This window comes from Salmo salar, chromosome ssa05 (assembly GCF_905237065.1).
Source record: "Salmo salar chromosome ssa05, Ssal_v3.1, whole genome shotgun sequence".
Lineage (NCBI taxonomy): Eukaryota > Metazoa > Chordata > Actinopteri > Salmoniformes > Salmonidae > Salmo > Salmo salar.
The window spans coordinates 77,926,604-77,942,654 of record NC_059446.1 but is presented as its reverse complement, the minus strand read 5'-3'; the positions used below and the strand labels follow the sequence as shown (position 1 = coordinate 77,942,654).

The 16,051-nt window shown below is 44.2% G+C and overlaps 2 protein-coding genes across 8 annotated transcripts in view; one reads left to right on the top strand and one right to left on the bottom strand.

Annotated features, from left to right (window-relative positions):
- Window positions 1-2,082, bottom strand: part of cf191 (CF191 protein) — a 2,454-nt gene extending 372 nt beyond the window's left edge. Inside the window, exons 1-6 of one of the 4 annotated variants that reach the window (XM_045717707.1) lie at window positions 1,860-2,012; window positions 1,273-1,358; window positions 917-996; window positions 673-798; window positions 286-330; window positions 1-102 (exon numbers count right to left, since the gene is read on the bottom strand). The exon at window positions 1-102 is cut by the window's left edge and continues 372 nt beyond it. In XM_045717707.1, the coding sequence (XP_045573663.1) occupies window positions 89-102; window positions 286-330; window positions 673-798; window positions 917-996; window positions 1,273-1,358; window positions 1,860-1,892 (384 nt within the window). In that variant the 5' untranslated portion in view covers window positions 1,893-2,012 and the 3' untranslated portion in view covers window positions 1-88. 4 annotated transcript variants of the gene reach the window in all.
- A 425-nt stretch (window positions 2,083-2,507) lies between these two features.
- Window positions 2,508-14,566, top strand: LOC106605953 (lethal(3)malignant brain tumor-like protein 4). 4 transcript variants are annotated; one of them, XM_045719005.1, is made up of 21 exons: window positions 2,508-2,788; window positions 6,465-6,595; window positions 6,718-6,895; window positions 7,119-7,341; window positions 7,471-7,597; window positions 7,697-7,748; window positions 7,941-8,035; window positions 8,129-8,233; window positions 8,401-8,536; window positions 8,782-8,873; window positions 8,987-9,215; window positions 9,315-9,400; window positions 9,631-9,741; window positions 9,826-9,943; window positions 11,254-11,353; window positions 11,484-11,681; window positions 11,806-11,916; window positions 13,510-13,574; window positions 13,689-13,852; window positions 14,122-14,184; window positions 14,380-14,566. In XM_045719005.1, exons 2-21 carry the CDS (start codon window positions 6,485-6,487, stop codon window positions 14,506-14,508), a joined length of 2,493 nt encoding a protein of 830 aa, XP_045574961.1. In that variant the 5' UTR covers window positions 2,508-2,788; window positions 6,465-6,484; the 3' UTR covers window positions 14,509-14,566. The 4 variants fall into 4 exon arrangements, with proteins under 4 accessions (XP_045574961.1, XP_014057448.1, XP_045574960.1 ...); XM_014201973.2 differs by having other exon boundaries at window positions 2,519-2,788; window positions 6,460-6,595; window positions 7,947-8,035; XM_045719004.1 differs by having other exon boundaries at window positions 2,522-2,788; window positions 6,460-6,595; window positions 7,146-7,341.
- The last annotated feature ends 1,485 nt before the right edge of the window (window positions 14,567-16,051 follow it).

Sequence of the window (16,051 nt, the reverse complement as noted above, 5' to 3'; positions counted from 1 at the left end):
TGTGTGTGTACTCAGTAGCTGTTGAAGGTGGGGTAACTCTGGTCACTCTGGCAGGTGAAGTAAGCTATCAGCTGACCGTTACAGATCATCAGAAACAACCCGCTGCCTTCAAACAAAACATACAACCAAACACACACACACACACACACACACACACACACACACAAGACCGTTAATAAAGAAGAGACATAATCAATTACTCATCTATAACTCCTCAGAAGGTTTTACACAATAAAACAGAACATGTGTGGGTGAGGTGAGGTGAGGGTGAGGTACAGGTCTTACCAAGGGCCAGCCACCACTGCCATACCAAGGGAAACTCCAACATCACTGAAACACACACATTACAAACACACATTAAAAACAGGTAATATACCACACAGAACTAAGGAAGGGGAGTGTTCATCGTATTGCTTTAGAGCTAGACCCATCCAATCCTTACACATGAGGAAGGGGAATTAAAGAAGACCATTGGATAGGGTCAATATGTGCCTTGTTTAGGGCCCAGCTGCTTCTCAACTCTAACCCCACTTCCCGTCCTGTCATGATGTCATCAAAGCTGGCCCTGAGCACTCTGCTCTGCCAACAAGGGATTATTCTGAGTTAAGCCAGTGTGTGTGAGTGAGTTCAGGCATGTGTATGCATTTCTGTGTGTATGTGTGTGCGTCTCACCCAGGCTGGTGAGCAGTACGTGCAGTAGTGTGACTGTGAGAGCGTAGTCCCAGACCCATCTCCTCACCACGGCTGCAAACAGCAGACCACTGCAGAAATAGGTCAACTCCATGGACAGCAGGTTCACTGGAACAACAATATAAGACCTTAACCATCTGTAGAGGACATGCGCGCGCGCGTGCACACACACACACACACACACACACACACACACACACACACTACAATACACATCTTCGCTCACCCAGGTATTTGGAGTTGGACTCCAAATTGGTTGGTTCAGTCTTAAAGTCAAAGGGAATAAGTCCATCAAAGTGATCCAACCTGAATGCAAATAGAAGAACAGCAGATAAAACAAACAAACAAACAGGATATTCAAAAGGAGGTGCTAGGAGGGAACCAGGGTGGTTGAAACTGACTGTCATTCCAATCAATGAAAACAGACCAATAGTTGCTGTGGATTCCACGAATCCCTCCCCCTCTCTTCTGTCACCTGGCACCAGGTTTCTAGAAGCCGCGTGAGGACGGCTCACCGTTCCAGCAAGGTCACTTACCCAATAACCACACGTGCACGCAGAGAGGAAAAGAAAAGTGTCGCACCTGAACGCGCCGAAACACACACTCCCAATCATGTAGTAGAGAGAGTAGAATATGACGAGGCACAGCAGCAGGTGCACAAGCACTGTCTGGGGGAGAGAGATCGACAGAAAGAGAGAGTGAAAGAGAGAGAGATCGAGAGAGAGAGTCAGAGTCATTCATCCCAATAATAATATATCACACATCATAGACCTAGGCTATACTCAAATCAGCCGCCAAGACACTAGCAAAGCCGTGACAGCACTGTCAACTGAACCGTGGATCATTCAGCAGGTGTAAAAGCTCCCATGGCAGAACTCCAACAGACTCTGCAGGGGATGCGCACTGCGGGGGAGCAGCAGAGGACAGAAGACCTTCATTTGCACAGACTGAGTGATCATTATCTGTTGCATTTGCCATTCACGATAAATGAAATATCAGTCGCTGAATAGAAATGATAGGCTGATAGCTTATGTTTCATAGTCGCCAACAACGACACCTGATGATTTCGTATTTTATTGTAACAACGTCCATATCTGACCCACGGCTGCCCGGATGGCACATAATCACATTTTTTTTGAGTGTAAAATCCGAGTAAACAGTCCTCTTACCCTCGTGTCGGCCACTTTACCCCTGAAGGCCATCTCATGGTTTGCATCTGTCGTTCTTCTGATGTTGAGAATAATGTATGTGACTGGGCAACTGAGATGTTACAGTGTAATCCGTCAGAAAACAGCAATATACTGCCATCTAGCGGTAGCGACTGGAAAAATGAGGCTTATTTATAGGCGACACTGCCATTGAAGGTCTGCATCTCATGTCAAATAGACTACAGTAGCCTCTTCCAGTCCAACGTTTCACTTGTAATAAGAACAGTAGGGATGTCTTATTAATTAACCCTTAAAATAGCAAAGTCAGAGAGCTTCTATTCCGGACGTCTGGTCTGATTGTGCATAGATAACAAACATGAAAATGAATCACGTTTTACAATAAAAAACATTAAGAGCTGATAGCCTATAGGCCTTGTTGTAATCAATACTACGGTCTAACTACTGTAGACATATTTGGCGTCTGGACTTGACTGTTCTTACTTTTTTGCTGAATTACTGGTTGGAAGTGTGGCCAAGTTCATAAAACAGCTAGAAATTGGGTTTATGATTAGTCTACTGTCATCTTTCTTTTAACATATGGGGAGAATATTGACTGGTGGTGACGTAAACAGTTATTGACGGCATCCAGCGACATGACCACAATGGAAATCGCGCGCCACGCCAAACAGGCTCTGCACGCTCCTGCGCTCCGATTTGATGCTCTCTGAGATTCTGAAAATACACGAGGGAGAAAGACTAGTCCCAAGGCATGAATACAATATTTAATAAACTACATGTCCACTCTAAGCGTCCGTCTTGCTGTACCTATTGACCATCGATAGTTGTGTGCTCAAGTTTACCGAGATCCAAAGTTGTCAGGCAGCGTTCATTGAACGCATGCGCATTGCATCCACTATCCAGCTCAAAATAAGAGTTAAAACAGAAACGAGGTGAGTTCCATAATTTTCAAACAATATAATCGCCGTTATACATTAAATGTTGCAAATAATAACAGTAATCGATAAAGCATCGTTTGTTTTATAATTTGCACCGGTTCTTGTTATTTGTACTGTGATTTAAAACCGTAAAGATAAATCGGAGAGTCAAGTTTCTATTGAAGAAATTAAAAGCAAGCAATTCTATATTTTAGCCTTGAACAAATAAGGCAGTGTAGGGGCGGTTATTTACTTATTTATACCAACTAATGTGGAAGTCCATTCCTAAGCATTTTCTAACGTTCAAAACCTGGAAACTTATTTATTACTGGTTGTCCTTACTTCGCTACACCAAGCCAAAATGCTAGTCCCAGTTCCTAGCCCCCAATTTGAATTGAACCATAGTGACGCTTTGCTAGCCAGAAGCAGTTAGCAAGCTAGCTGGCAGCTAGCTGGCTGGCATTCCGAGACAAGGGGAAAGTAAAGAAAATGGCCATGATGAGGGAAAACACTAACATATGAAATTACAGGGTATATATTTGGTTTTATTTGACAGACACGGCCCTGCATTATGTGTTTCAATAAATAACTTGAGTCATTTACATAGTTTTAACGTGTTGGTGGCCTCTTCCTTTGCTCCGCCATTTTGTATAAGACGAATGCTAATCATGGGCGCACGTCCACTTTATTTATGGTCGAATAAATTCGAGGTTTAAACTTGGGAACGTAAACTGACAGCTGTTGAACAGCACACTTGATTGTTTACTTCACATCCATATATTTCAGTCAAACAAATATTATTTCTGACCAAAATATAGTGTTAATGCAGGGTCGAGGCGAAAACGTTACATCGTGATCTTGGTTTGATTAAAACACACGTAAATTTGACCTTTTTATGCAGAACACATTGTTTTCTTTAAAATCATTGATTATTCTACCATCTCTGTTGTCCGCGTCAATGCAAACAGCCGATTTAATAAGATACTGTTAAAACAAGGAAAAGCTGAACTTGTTCTTTTAACTTGTATTTGACACGTCTCTCACGGTTTTTGTCAATACTTGTGCTCTAGGCCAATCCATGCAGGAGTGCTTGTGCATTTATTTTGTAATATTTAGCTTTAAAAAGTAAAATATTTACTTGTTTTGCTTCATATAAGTGCATGCATGTATTCCACAACAGTCGCCCTCTAGCGGCGATGGGATGCGGTTCTTTAGTACCCGACAACGCGCTGGTTGACTTCTTGCAGGTACCTGTACTTTTTGTGCCAGGGATATTTTTTAGAGTACCCCTTTTTGTATAATGTCATTTTATTGATTGATTGTTTTTATTAGCTAATTAAAAAAAATACATACACACACACTACATTCATTTAAAAACTTAACAGGGATTGCTAAATAAAGTCAGTGACTTATTCCCATTGTGGTCCCTAAAGTACATGGTGGAAAATTATTACAAAGATACAGACATAGATATCTTATATGTAATGACAACAACACATAGATAGACATTTGAGAAAAATTTGTCAAATGGATACAATTTCAGTTTTACTTTGAGAACATACAGACAGGCCTATTCTAGCCCATATCCTTGCATGAACAAACTCCCACACATCTTGTCTTAACATGAGAGACAGGCAGATGTCAATAGGCTGTGTTTCCCCATCCACTGCTGAAGCGGGAGTGCTGTCTTAATTCAAATCAAATATTATTTGTCTCATGCATCCTAAACAACAGGTGTAGACTAACAGTGAAATGCTTCGTGATGGGCCCTTTCCAACAATACAGAGAGAGAAATAGAAAAGTAATAGAAAAAATAAGAACACAAGGAATAAATGCACAATGAGTAAGGATAACTTAGCTATATACACAGGGTACCAGTACCGAGTCCATATTCAGGGGTACGAGGTAGTTTGGATGTGACACCTGTATGGTTATTGATTGATTGGGTGTGTTCAAGTAGTAAGCCTAACAAAACTTTGTGTTAACGAGTAAAGTCAGGCGAGGTGCATTTGGGCACAACCAAATGTCGGACACTGTAATGGTTAGGCTGTGTATCGAAATACCAGTATCACAATATTTTTTACAATGCAAAAATTCTAACCCGAGGCAGACAAAACTCTTTGGTCCTTTAAAAACCTGCTGTATATAAAATATTGAGGCTATAGCTTGGAAATAAATCAATGTGATTCTGGATGACAACATAATACTGTTTATTTCCACCTATAGGGCTTCTTTACAAAATACATTTCCTTGCCATGATCCTAACGAGAATCGCGATACTGGTATCTTCCCGGCCCAAGTAATGGTTTTCCAACAGAAAGGCTCAGATCAACATGGCAGTGTCAACATACCTGCTATTGTATATAATCACACACTCACAAACTGAAAACATAACATGTGTACAATTAATTGGTTAGAGAAAGGTCTCAAATATCACTTTCATTTGTATCCCCTACAGCTTTAGAATCGCAGCAAAGTTGCTTCCTGTTTGTCACGTCTTTGGTCACGTTCACGTGGGTCCACCAAAAACATCCTAATGATTGGTTGACAAATAATGCATGGTGCAGTTGGTGAGAAGCAACAGCAGCGACTTCATCAAAAACTGCATGACCTTTGATCACATGGTTTTTGTCAAGTTCAAGCAGTCTACATGTAGGCACAAGTCGGACAATTTTTATCCCCATGTTGCAACACACTTTGAAAGGCGGTGACCGTCGACTAGACAAAATGCATCAGCTCGAACACGCCCATTGACTGGCTGACTGGACAACAACCTCTCCCTCAACGTGATCAAGACAAAGGAGATGATTGTGGACTACAGGAAAAGGAGGACCGAGCACGCCCCCACTCTCATCGACGGGCTGTAGTGGAGCAGGTTGAGAGCTTCAAGGTCCTTGGTGTCCACATCACCAACAAACAAACATGGTCCAATCACACCAAGACAGTCATGAAGAGGGCACGACAAAACCGATTCCCCCTCAGGAGACTGAAAATATTTGGCATGGGTCCTCAGATCCTCAAAAGGTTCTACAGCAGCACAATCGAGAGCATCCTGACTGGTTGCATCACTGTCTGGTATGGCAACTGCTCGGCCTCTGACCGCAAGGCACTACAGAGGGTAGTGCGTACGATCAAGTGCATCACTGGGGCCAAGCTTCCTGTCATCCAGGACCTCTAGATGAAGGCCCTAAAGACTCCAGCCACCCTAGTCATAGACTGTTCTCCCTGCTACCGCACGGCAAGCGGTACCGGAGCGCCAAATCTAGGTCCAAGAGGCTTCTCAACAGCCTCTACCCCCAAGCCATAAGACTCCTGAACATTTAATCAAATGGCTACTCAGACTATTTGCATTGCCCCCCCCCCCTTTACACTGCTGCTACTCTCTGTTATTATCTATGCATAGTCACTTTAATAACTCTACCTACATGTACATAGTACCTCAATTACCTCGACTAACCCCTGTATATACCCTCACTGTTGTTATTTTACTGCTGCTCTTGAATTATTTGTTACTTTTATTTCTTATTCTTATTTTTTTTTGGTATATTATTATTTTTTTAAACTGCATTGTTAAGGGCTTGTAAGTAAGCGTTTCACTGTAAGGTCTACACCTGTTGTATTCGGCGCATGTGACAAATACCATTTTATTTTGATTTGGTTTTGACTGATGGATTGATTGATGTCAGTGCAGGAGGAGGGGAGCAGGGAGAGATGACTGACACCCCGCCCAGCGATGGCCCCTCCCAGGGGGCAGAGTTTGACATGATGGGCGCTCTGGACTGGCAGGACGGCATCGCCACACTGCCCGGCAGCGACATCAAGGTACTGTGTGTGTGTGTGTGTGCGTGCGTGCGTGCGTGCGTGCGTGTGTGTGTGTGTGTGTGTGTGTGTGTGTGTGTGTGTGGATACTACAGACAGGTGTGTGACTGACTGGTATCTCTCAGTTCCGTATGACAGAGTTTGGAACTTTGGAGATCGTGACAGAGCCAGAGGTCAAAGACGCAGGGCCAACCCCCCAGAACCCCGCCCAGTCGAAAAGCCCCACCCCTCCACCAGAAGCCCAATCGGAGAGCAGCGCAGCCTCTTCTGCAGCCAAGGAAGTCCAGCCACTTGCACCTAAGGGTAAAGTAAACATACGGTTATGAAGGAGTTATAACATAGTTTTGACTGTTTATAATACAGGTGTGTAGTATTTAGACTCATAGCTCTGATATATGTCAGCACTTTGTATATTAGCATACTACATACTGGGTGCTCTGCAGATGGGGGCATAGAATCCATTACATTTTCCCCATTCAACGTTGAATTCTACAAAGCTTCAATATTACTCTGCTCTTTCCCCCAGCTCAAGGCCCTGTGCTTCTGTCTTTAGAGGAGGGTCCCACTGTGGAGGAGCCCAGGGCGGAGGCGGCGGGCCCCAGGGCGGAGGCGGCGGGCCCCAGGGCGGAGGCGGCGGGCCCCAGGGCTGCGATGGCTAGCTGTAGGTCGTGTGGGGGCTCCGGTCCACTGGAGAGTTTCCTCCAGGGCAAATACTGCAGCTCCATTTGTGTCCAGCCCTCCAGTGGCAGGTAAAGATGTTAGCTGTTCTTACTGTACTGTATTTTAGAAAGCATATTGATAGTAGTAACAGTTAAGACCCAAAACAGTCATCACATCAGCATAGTTCCTAGAATGACCTCTGTTCCATGTGTGTTTAGGTCATCTCCCAGAGAGCAGAGGGAGAGAGAGGGGTGGGAGGGGGGACTGGGGAAACGAGTGAGGAAGAAGAGGAAGATCTACATGGACTCTGGTGATGAAGAGGAAGATAACCAGGAGGAGGAAGAGGTGACGATATAAGATGTGGCCAATGCTGGTCCTGAAAAGCATTGTAATGTTGTGTGTGTGGCAGCTCACCTGCCGATGAGTGACTGTCTCTCTCTACAGGACAAGGCCAAGGCTGTCAAAGGGAGGAGAGCTGCTAAGCTGGCCAAGCTAGGTATGTCCTATTATTACACTGAGGGGAGGGAGAGGATGGATAGATGAGAGGCTGGAGGGATGGATTTTTTGGGAATGACAAGGGCTGGAAAGTTTGTCCAATCAGGTAGACCAGGGGTCATGAGTGCTGCAACCCTGCTGGTTTTCATGTCACTGATTGGTTGATGTGACTGTTTTGTTGTCCCACCCCCAGTGACAGCCCCACCCAATAAGAAGCGACCCTGGAGCTGGCCCTCCTACATGGAGGAGGAGAAGGCTATAGCTGCCCCCCTTAAACTGTTCAAGGAGGTGAGGCACGCACACTTTATCATACTCTCTCTGACACACACACACACAGCTGTACAGACATGTGAAAGAGTGTTATGTGTGTGTGCCTCGCAGCACCAGTCGTTCCCTCAGAGCAGGAATGCCTTCAAAGTGGGGATGAAGTTAGAAGGACTGGACCCCTGTCACCCCTCTCTGTTCTGTGTGCTCAGTGTTGCTGAGGTACGTGTCTAACAGGTCAGACCAATAAGATATAGGAGGAACTTCTGTTTTCTAACAACTAACCCTTTGCTTTCCCTCATTTCTTTGCGTTCCTTCCTCTCTGTCTCTCTCTCTCTGTCTGTCTCTCTGTCTGTCTCTCTGTCTATCTCTCTCTCTGTCTGTCTCAGGTCCAGGGTTATAGGGTAAGGCTTCATTTCGACGGGTATCCAGAGTGCTATGACTTCTGGGTAAATGCTGACACCTGGGATGTGAAGCCGGCGGGCTGGTGTGAGAAGATGGGGCACAAGCTGCTACTGCCTAAAGGTCCACATACAGACACTACACACACACACACACACACACTACACACACACACAGATACAAACACACCCGATACGCATACAAACACACCCGATATGCATACACACACCCCCCACACACACACACACCCCACACACACACCCCAAACACACATACACACACACCTGACACACATGCATATTCTACCGACTGTACAATGTTGTGTGTGTAGTTAGACAAAACTATAACCTTCAATCTTTTGTGTCTAGGTTGTAAGGATGGGGAGTTCAACTGGAACATGTATGTGAAGAACTGCAGAGGTCAGCTGGCCCCCAAACACCTCTTCAAGAGCCTCAACACGGTGAGCCTACCTGACAGCCTGTGTGGATCCATTAATAGTGTGTTTGAGTTGTGAATTAGTTGGTGACATTAGGTCCATTCAAGTAAGTTTGTTTATGAACCATGTGTGTGTAGTCGGTGACTCCGTCGGGGTTCCGTGCGGGTATGAAGCTGGAGGCGGTGGATAAGAAGAACCCATATCTGATCTGCGTAGCGTCCATCGCGGCTGCTGTTGACAACAGACTCCTCATACACTTTGACAACTGGGACGACACCTATGACTACTGGTGTGATGCCAGCAGTCCCTACATCCACCCTGTAGGTTACTGTGAGGAGGCTGAGCTGACCCTCACCACCCCTGCTGGTGAGACACACAAACATATTTATTTAACATATTTAACGCTTTATTTGGATACACCATCAAACATTGTATAAGGGTGTGTGTTGTGGTTTCTCCTCTCAGAGTATAAGCACCCGAGGAGTTTTTCCTGGGATAAATACATGGAGGAGACTGGGACACAGGCAGCCCCTGCACGTGCCTTCAAACTGGTAAGACACTCACATTCTCACACACACATACAGTTGACACTCAAAACATGTGACACATGCAAATTACATTGTTGGTGTTGATTGGGAGGCCTGGGGGAATTTCACATGGAGTTCCTCAGGGCTCTGTTCTGGGTCCACTGACTCTTTATTTATGTCACCTACACCGTTACAAAACATGCATATTAATCCATCTGTATCACCTGATGTAAACTCTTGAATGTGTCCTGTAGCGTCCGTGCCATGGGTTCCAGGCTGGAATGAAGCTGGAAGCCGTCGATAAGAGGAACCCCATGCTCATCCGCGTAGCAACCATCGCCGAGGTGGAGGACCACCGACTGAGGGTACGCTGTGTGTGAGAGTGCAGTATGATTATTGTGGAGTAGTGTGTGTGTGTGTGTTTGTGTGTAACTCTCTGTCTTTCTCAGATCCATTTTGATGGCTGGAGTGAGGAGTATGACTACTGGGTGGATGCTGACTGCCCAGACCTGCACCCTGTGGGCTGGTGTCAGAAGACTAGTCATCCCCTACAACACCCCTCCAATGGTGAGACACACATGCACACACTTCCAAAAAATTGACATGGTTATAACCCACAAATATTTCCCAATCAGTCCCAAAGTGTAAGATTGGCAAAAAGGTGCATGCAGAGAAAAGACATGTAGCTCAAATGATGCTGGTTCTTCACAGCTGCTGGAGCTGTTGGTTTGTGGGGACATACACACAGACACACCATATAGTGTCTGTGGTCAGGTCATTCTCTGGTGTAAGTGTGTCTGCAAGTCTATGTGTTTCTGTCGCTTTGTTTATGTGTGTGGTCAGGTCACTCTCTGGTGTTTTTGTCTCTGTGTGTACTATTAACTAGTAGTATTAACTCTGGTGTTTTTGTCTCTGTGTATGTGTGTAGTATTAACTAGTAGTATTAACTCTGGTGTGTTTGTCTCTGTTTATGTGTGTCTCTGTGTGTAGTATTAACTAGTAGTATTAACTCTGGTGTTTTTGTCTCTGTTTATGTGTGTCTCTGTGTGTAGTATTAACTCTGGTGTTTTTGTCTCTGTTTATGTGTGTCTCTGTGTGTACTATTAACTAGTAGTATTAACTCTGGTGTTTTTGTCTCTGTTTATGTGTGTAGTATTATCTCTGGTGTTTTTGTCTCTGTTTATGTGTGTAGTATTAACTAGTAGTATTAACTCTGGTGTTTTTGTCTCTGTTTATGTGTGTAGTATTATCTCTGGTGTTTTTGTCTCTGTTTATGTGTGTAGTATTAACTAGTAGTATTAACTCTGGTGTTTTTGTCTCTGTTTATGTGTGTCTCTGTGTAGTATTAACTAGTAGTATTAACTCTGGTGTGTTTGTCTCTGTTTATGTGTGTCTCTGTGTGTAGTATTAACTAGTAGTATTAACTCTGGTGTTTTTGTCTCTGTGTGTAGTATTAACTAGTAGTATTAACTCTGGTGTTTTTGTCTCTGTTTATGTGTGTAGTATTATCTCTGGTGTTTTTGTCTCTGTTTATGTGTGTAGTATTAACTAGTAGTATTAACTCTGGTGTGTTTGTCTCTGTTTATGTGTGTCTCTGTGTGTAGTATTAACTCTGGTGTTTTTGTCTCTGTGTGTAGTATTAACTAGTAGTATTAACTCTGGTGTTTTTGTCTCTGTTTATGTGTGTAGTATTAACTAGTAGTATTAACTCTGGTGTTTTTGTCTCTGTTTATGTGTATAGTATTAACTCTGGTGTTTTTGTCTCTGTTTATGTGTGTAGTATTAACTAGTAGTATTAACTCTGGTGTGTTTGTCTCTGTTTATGTGTGTCTCTGTGTGTAGTATTAACTAGTAGTATTAACTCTGGTGTGTTTCAGGCTCCACTGATATGCTGGTCCTCCCAGGGCAGGGCTGTCCTACCCCAGGATGCAATGGGGTTGGTCACATCCGAGGACCCCGCTACGGAACCCACTACACGTCAGTAACAAACACACACACTAACTGTCAAAAAAGTTTTGTAATCAAAACACGTCATAGAATGACTTGTGATCTGTGTGCTGTAATCTGTGAGCAAGGCGATGTGTGTTCCTGTTCTGAACTTGTGTAGGGGGGTGAGCTGTCCGTACTCGGAGATGAACCTGAACAGGGAGGGCCAGGTACCAGACCGTCTGAGTGGAGAACGACCTATTACCCTGAGTGGGCCTCATCACCGTGGGCGACGCCCAGACCCTCCTTCACATACCCAGACAAACAGCCCCACCACACCAGAGCAGCCCGAGCCTGCAGACGACTCCCCTCAGACCAGGTATGTGTGGAACATGTAACGGAAGGGGTTCGGAAGAGCTTCCATGACTTTGTTTGTTATCTGACTGCAAATAAAGTCAGGAGTTGTGGAGTTGTTTCCATGGTAACAGTTGTTTCTATGGTAGTGTAACTAGGGGGCCGACGGTTGACGAGGGCGAACGATTCAGGTGCAGCAGTCAGAGTGAGCCACCAGGGGGCTCCACTGAGCCCATCAACGAAGGAGCCAAGGCCAAGAGGTAGCACTCAGACTCCACTCTCTCCTACCAAACTCTAGAATGCATGATGGAGCAGAGTGTTTGTTGTTGGTTTACTAAGAGAGTACAGTGCCTTCACAAAGTATTCACACCCCTTGACTTATTCCACATTTTATTGTGTTACAGCCTGAATTCAAAATTAATTAAATAGATTTTTTTCCCACAAATCTGCACATCTAATGACAAAGTTAGCAATTTTTTTTGGCAATTATTACAGAAATGTCTCATTTACATAAGTATTCACACCCGAGTCAATACTTTGTAGAAGCACCTTTGGCAGCGATTACAGCTGTGAGTCTTTCTGGGTAAGTCTCTAAGAGCTTTCCACACTTGCCCATTATTCTTTGCAAAATTCTTCAAGCTCTGTCAAATTGGATGTTGATCATTGCTAGACAACCATTTTCAGGTCTTGCCATAGATTTTCAAGTAGATTTAAGTCAAATCTGTAGCTCGGCCTCAGGAAATGTCACTCTTCTTGGTAAGCAACTTCAGTGTAGATTTGGCTTTGTTGTTTTAGGTCATTGTCCTGCTGAAAGGTGAATTCATCTCCCAGTGTCTGGTGGAAAGCAGACTGAACCAGGTTTTCCTCTGGGATTTTGCCTGTGCTTAACTCCATTAGGTTTAATTTTTAACCTGAAAAACTCCCCAGTCCTTAATGATTAAAAGCATACCCTTAACATGATGCAGCCACCACTATGCTTGAAATATGGAGAGTGGTACTCCGTAATGTGTTGTATTGGATTTGCCCCAAACATAACACTTTGTATTCAGGACAAAGTTAATTGCTTTGTCACATTTTTTGCAGTACTACTTTAGTGCCTTGTTGCAAACAGAATGCATGTTTTGGAATATTTTATATTCTGTGAAGGCTTCCTTCCTTTACTCTCAGTATGGTTAGTATTGTGGAGTAACTACAATGTTGTTGATCCATCCTTCTACCACAGCCATCAAACTCTGTAACTGTTTTAAAGTCACCATTGGCTTCATGGTGAAATCCTTGAGCAGTTTCCTTCCTCTCCAGCAACTGAGTTAGGAAGAATGGCTGTATCTTTGTAGTGACTGGGTGTATTGATATACCATCCAAAGTGTAATTAATAACTTCACCATGCTCAAAGGGATATTCAATGTTTTTTTATTTATTTTTACCCATCTACCCATAGGTGACCTTTGCGAGGCATTGGAAAACCTCCAGGGATTTGTGGTTGAATCTGTGTTTGAAATTCACTGCTCGACTGAGGGACCTTACAGATAATTGTATTTGTGGGGTACAGAGATGTTAAACACTATTATTGCACTCAGAGTGAGTCCATACAACTTATTATGTGACTTGTTAAGCACCTTTTTACTCCTGAACTTATTGACTCAAGACATTTCAGCTTTTCATTTTTAATTAGTAATAAAAAATAAAAAAATAAACATAATTCCATTTTGACATTATGGTGCCAGTGTGTCGGCCAGTGACAAAACACAGCTCTAATTCATTCATTTTAAATTCAGCCTGTAACACAACACAATGTGGGAAGATTTGTGGGGTGTGAATACTTTCTGAAGGCGCTGTATGTTGTCTTTCAACAGGTCTGCTCCAGTCCCAAAGTATCTGAAGCTGCACGTCGTCAAGCAGGAGAGTGGAGATGGGAAAGGTAGAGGTTCTGCTCTCAGAAATAGAGAATGGATGTAATGCTGTGTGGATTATATATTGTCTGTGCATGTCTACTGAAGATATTTACAGCTAATTTCTCCTCCCTCTCCCCCAGACTCCCTGTCTCTCCAGCAGGCGCTCCATGAGTCAGTGTTCTCCCCGGGTGGCTCCTCCTCTCCCCCTCACAGGGTGGCTCTGTGCTGGGACAAACACTGCCAGCTGCTCCCTGAGGTCCTGGGCCTCACAGCTAAGAGAGTTGCAACCTGGACTGCCGACGAGGTCAGACATGTACACATAAACACATAAGCAATAAAAACATGTACAGGCGCTGTACACATACTGTAAAAACTCACATATTGTGCAAAACACATACATTACACATACACCCAATACAATAGCTTTGTGTATCCTATTGCATTTGAATCACACGTGTGTGTGTGTGTGTGTGTGTGTGTGTGTGTGTGTGTGTGTGTGTGTGTGTGTGTGTGTGTGTGTGTGTGTGTGTGTGTGTGTGTGTGTGTGTCAATGTTTGTTTCCCTGTGGGTCAGGTGGCCAGTTTTGTCAAAGGGCTCCCAGGCTGCAAAGAGCATGCTGCCACCTTCAGGACAGAGGTAAGAGCTACCATTTCAAACCCCAACTTTGTGAATCACGATAGTCAAACACACTCCTCTCATTTGCTGCTCCTGGTTGGTGTGTCCTATGACAATGCAAATTCAAAGTCAAATTCAATTCTGCCATTGACATTCAAACACTCACACACACGTTCTGTGTTGGAGCTTATTTTGTGTCTCTGTGTATCGCTCCAGCAAATGGATGGAGAGGCCTTCCTGCTTCTCACCCAAGCAGACATAGTCAAGATCCTGTCAATCAAACTAGGCCCCGCCCTCAAGATATACAACGCCATACTCATGCTGAAGAACGCTGATGAGGAGTGAGACGCCCCCTCACGCTTCATTTCCTCCCACACCCGACCGCTGTATCAGAATAGTCTAGAGAAGTTTCATCTCCTTTCTTTTCCTCCTCACCTTATCCTCTTTGGTCTTCATCTGCACTGATCTGAGCCTGTAGGATAGGTCAGGGCAACGTAATGGATGGCCACCAGGAATCTGCTTTCAGCTATCCTGTTCTTCCACATCGGTAGAGAGGAGTAGAGGGGATACAGAGAGGATGTACCTGGTGTCAGTGTAGAGGAGTAGAGAGGATACAGAGAGGATGTACCTGGTGTCGGTGTAGAGGAGTAGAGATGATACAGAGAGGATGTACCTGGTGTCGGTGTAGAGGAGTAGAGAGGATACAGAGAGGATGTACCTGGTGTCAGTGTAGAGGAGTAGAGAGGATACAGAGAGGATGTACCTGGTGTCAGTGTAGAGGAGTAGAGAGGATACAGAGAGGATGTACCTGGTGTCAGTGTAGAGGAGTAGAGAGGATACAGAGAGGATGTACCTGGTGTCAGTGTAGAGGAGTAGAGAGGATACAGAGAGGATGTACCTGGTGTCAGTGTAGAGGAGTAGAGAGGATACAGAGAGGATGTACCTGGTGTCGGTGTAGAGGAGTAGAGATGATACAGAGAGGATGTACCTGGTGTCGGTGTAGAGGAGTAGAGAGGATACAGAGAGGATGTACCTGGTGTCAGTGTAGAGGAGTAGAGAGGATACAGAGAGGATGTACCTGGTGTCAGTGTAGAGGAGTAGAGAGGATACAGAGAGGATGTACCTGGTGTCAGTGTAGAGGAGTAGAGAGGATACAGAGAGGATGTACCTGGTGTCAGTGTAAGAGGAGTAGAGAGGATACAGAGAGGATGTACCTGGTGTCAGTGTAGAGGAGTAGAGAGGATACAGAGAGGATGTACCTGGTGTCAGTGTAGAGGAGTAGAGAGGATACAGAGAGGATGTACCTGGTGTCGGTGTAGAGGAGTAGAGACGATACAGAGAGGATGTACCTGGTGTGTCTGTTGGAAGATCTTAATTACATACTCCTCGCGTCCTCTCCTCGTCTCCTTCTCAAAACCCATTGGATGAGAGAGGACGCGAGGAGTATGCAATTGAAAACTAACCTGTCAGACAGACATCACAGACAACCCAAGAAAGTGTTTTATACTATAACATAGCAACAACTATTATTTAAAGGGGCAATCCGGAGTTGAAACAATAACAAAGCAGTATCCCCACCATTGTTTTGGCCAAAAGCTGAGGGATGGATGGGGCTGGAGAAATGTTACCGCTCTCAAATTCATAGACACAACTATGTATACAAGGACTGACCATCATCAAAATGATAGTTTGAACCTTGTTTTGAGGCTATACAGTGTTTGTTTACATTTACTTTGTTTACCAACATTGAAGATGAACAAGCTTATATTTAGTGTTTTGGGGTTCTGATGGGGTATGACAGTTGAACAAGCTTATATTTAGTGTTTTGGGGTTCTGATGGGGTACGACAGTTGAACAAGCTTATATTTAGTGTTTTGGGGTTCTGATG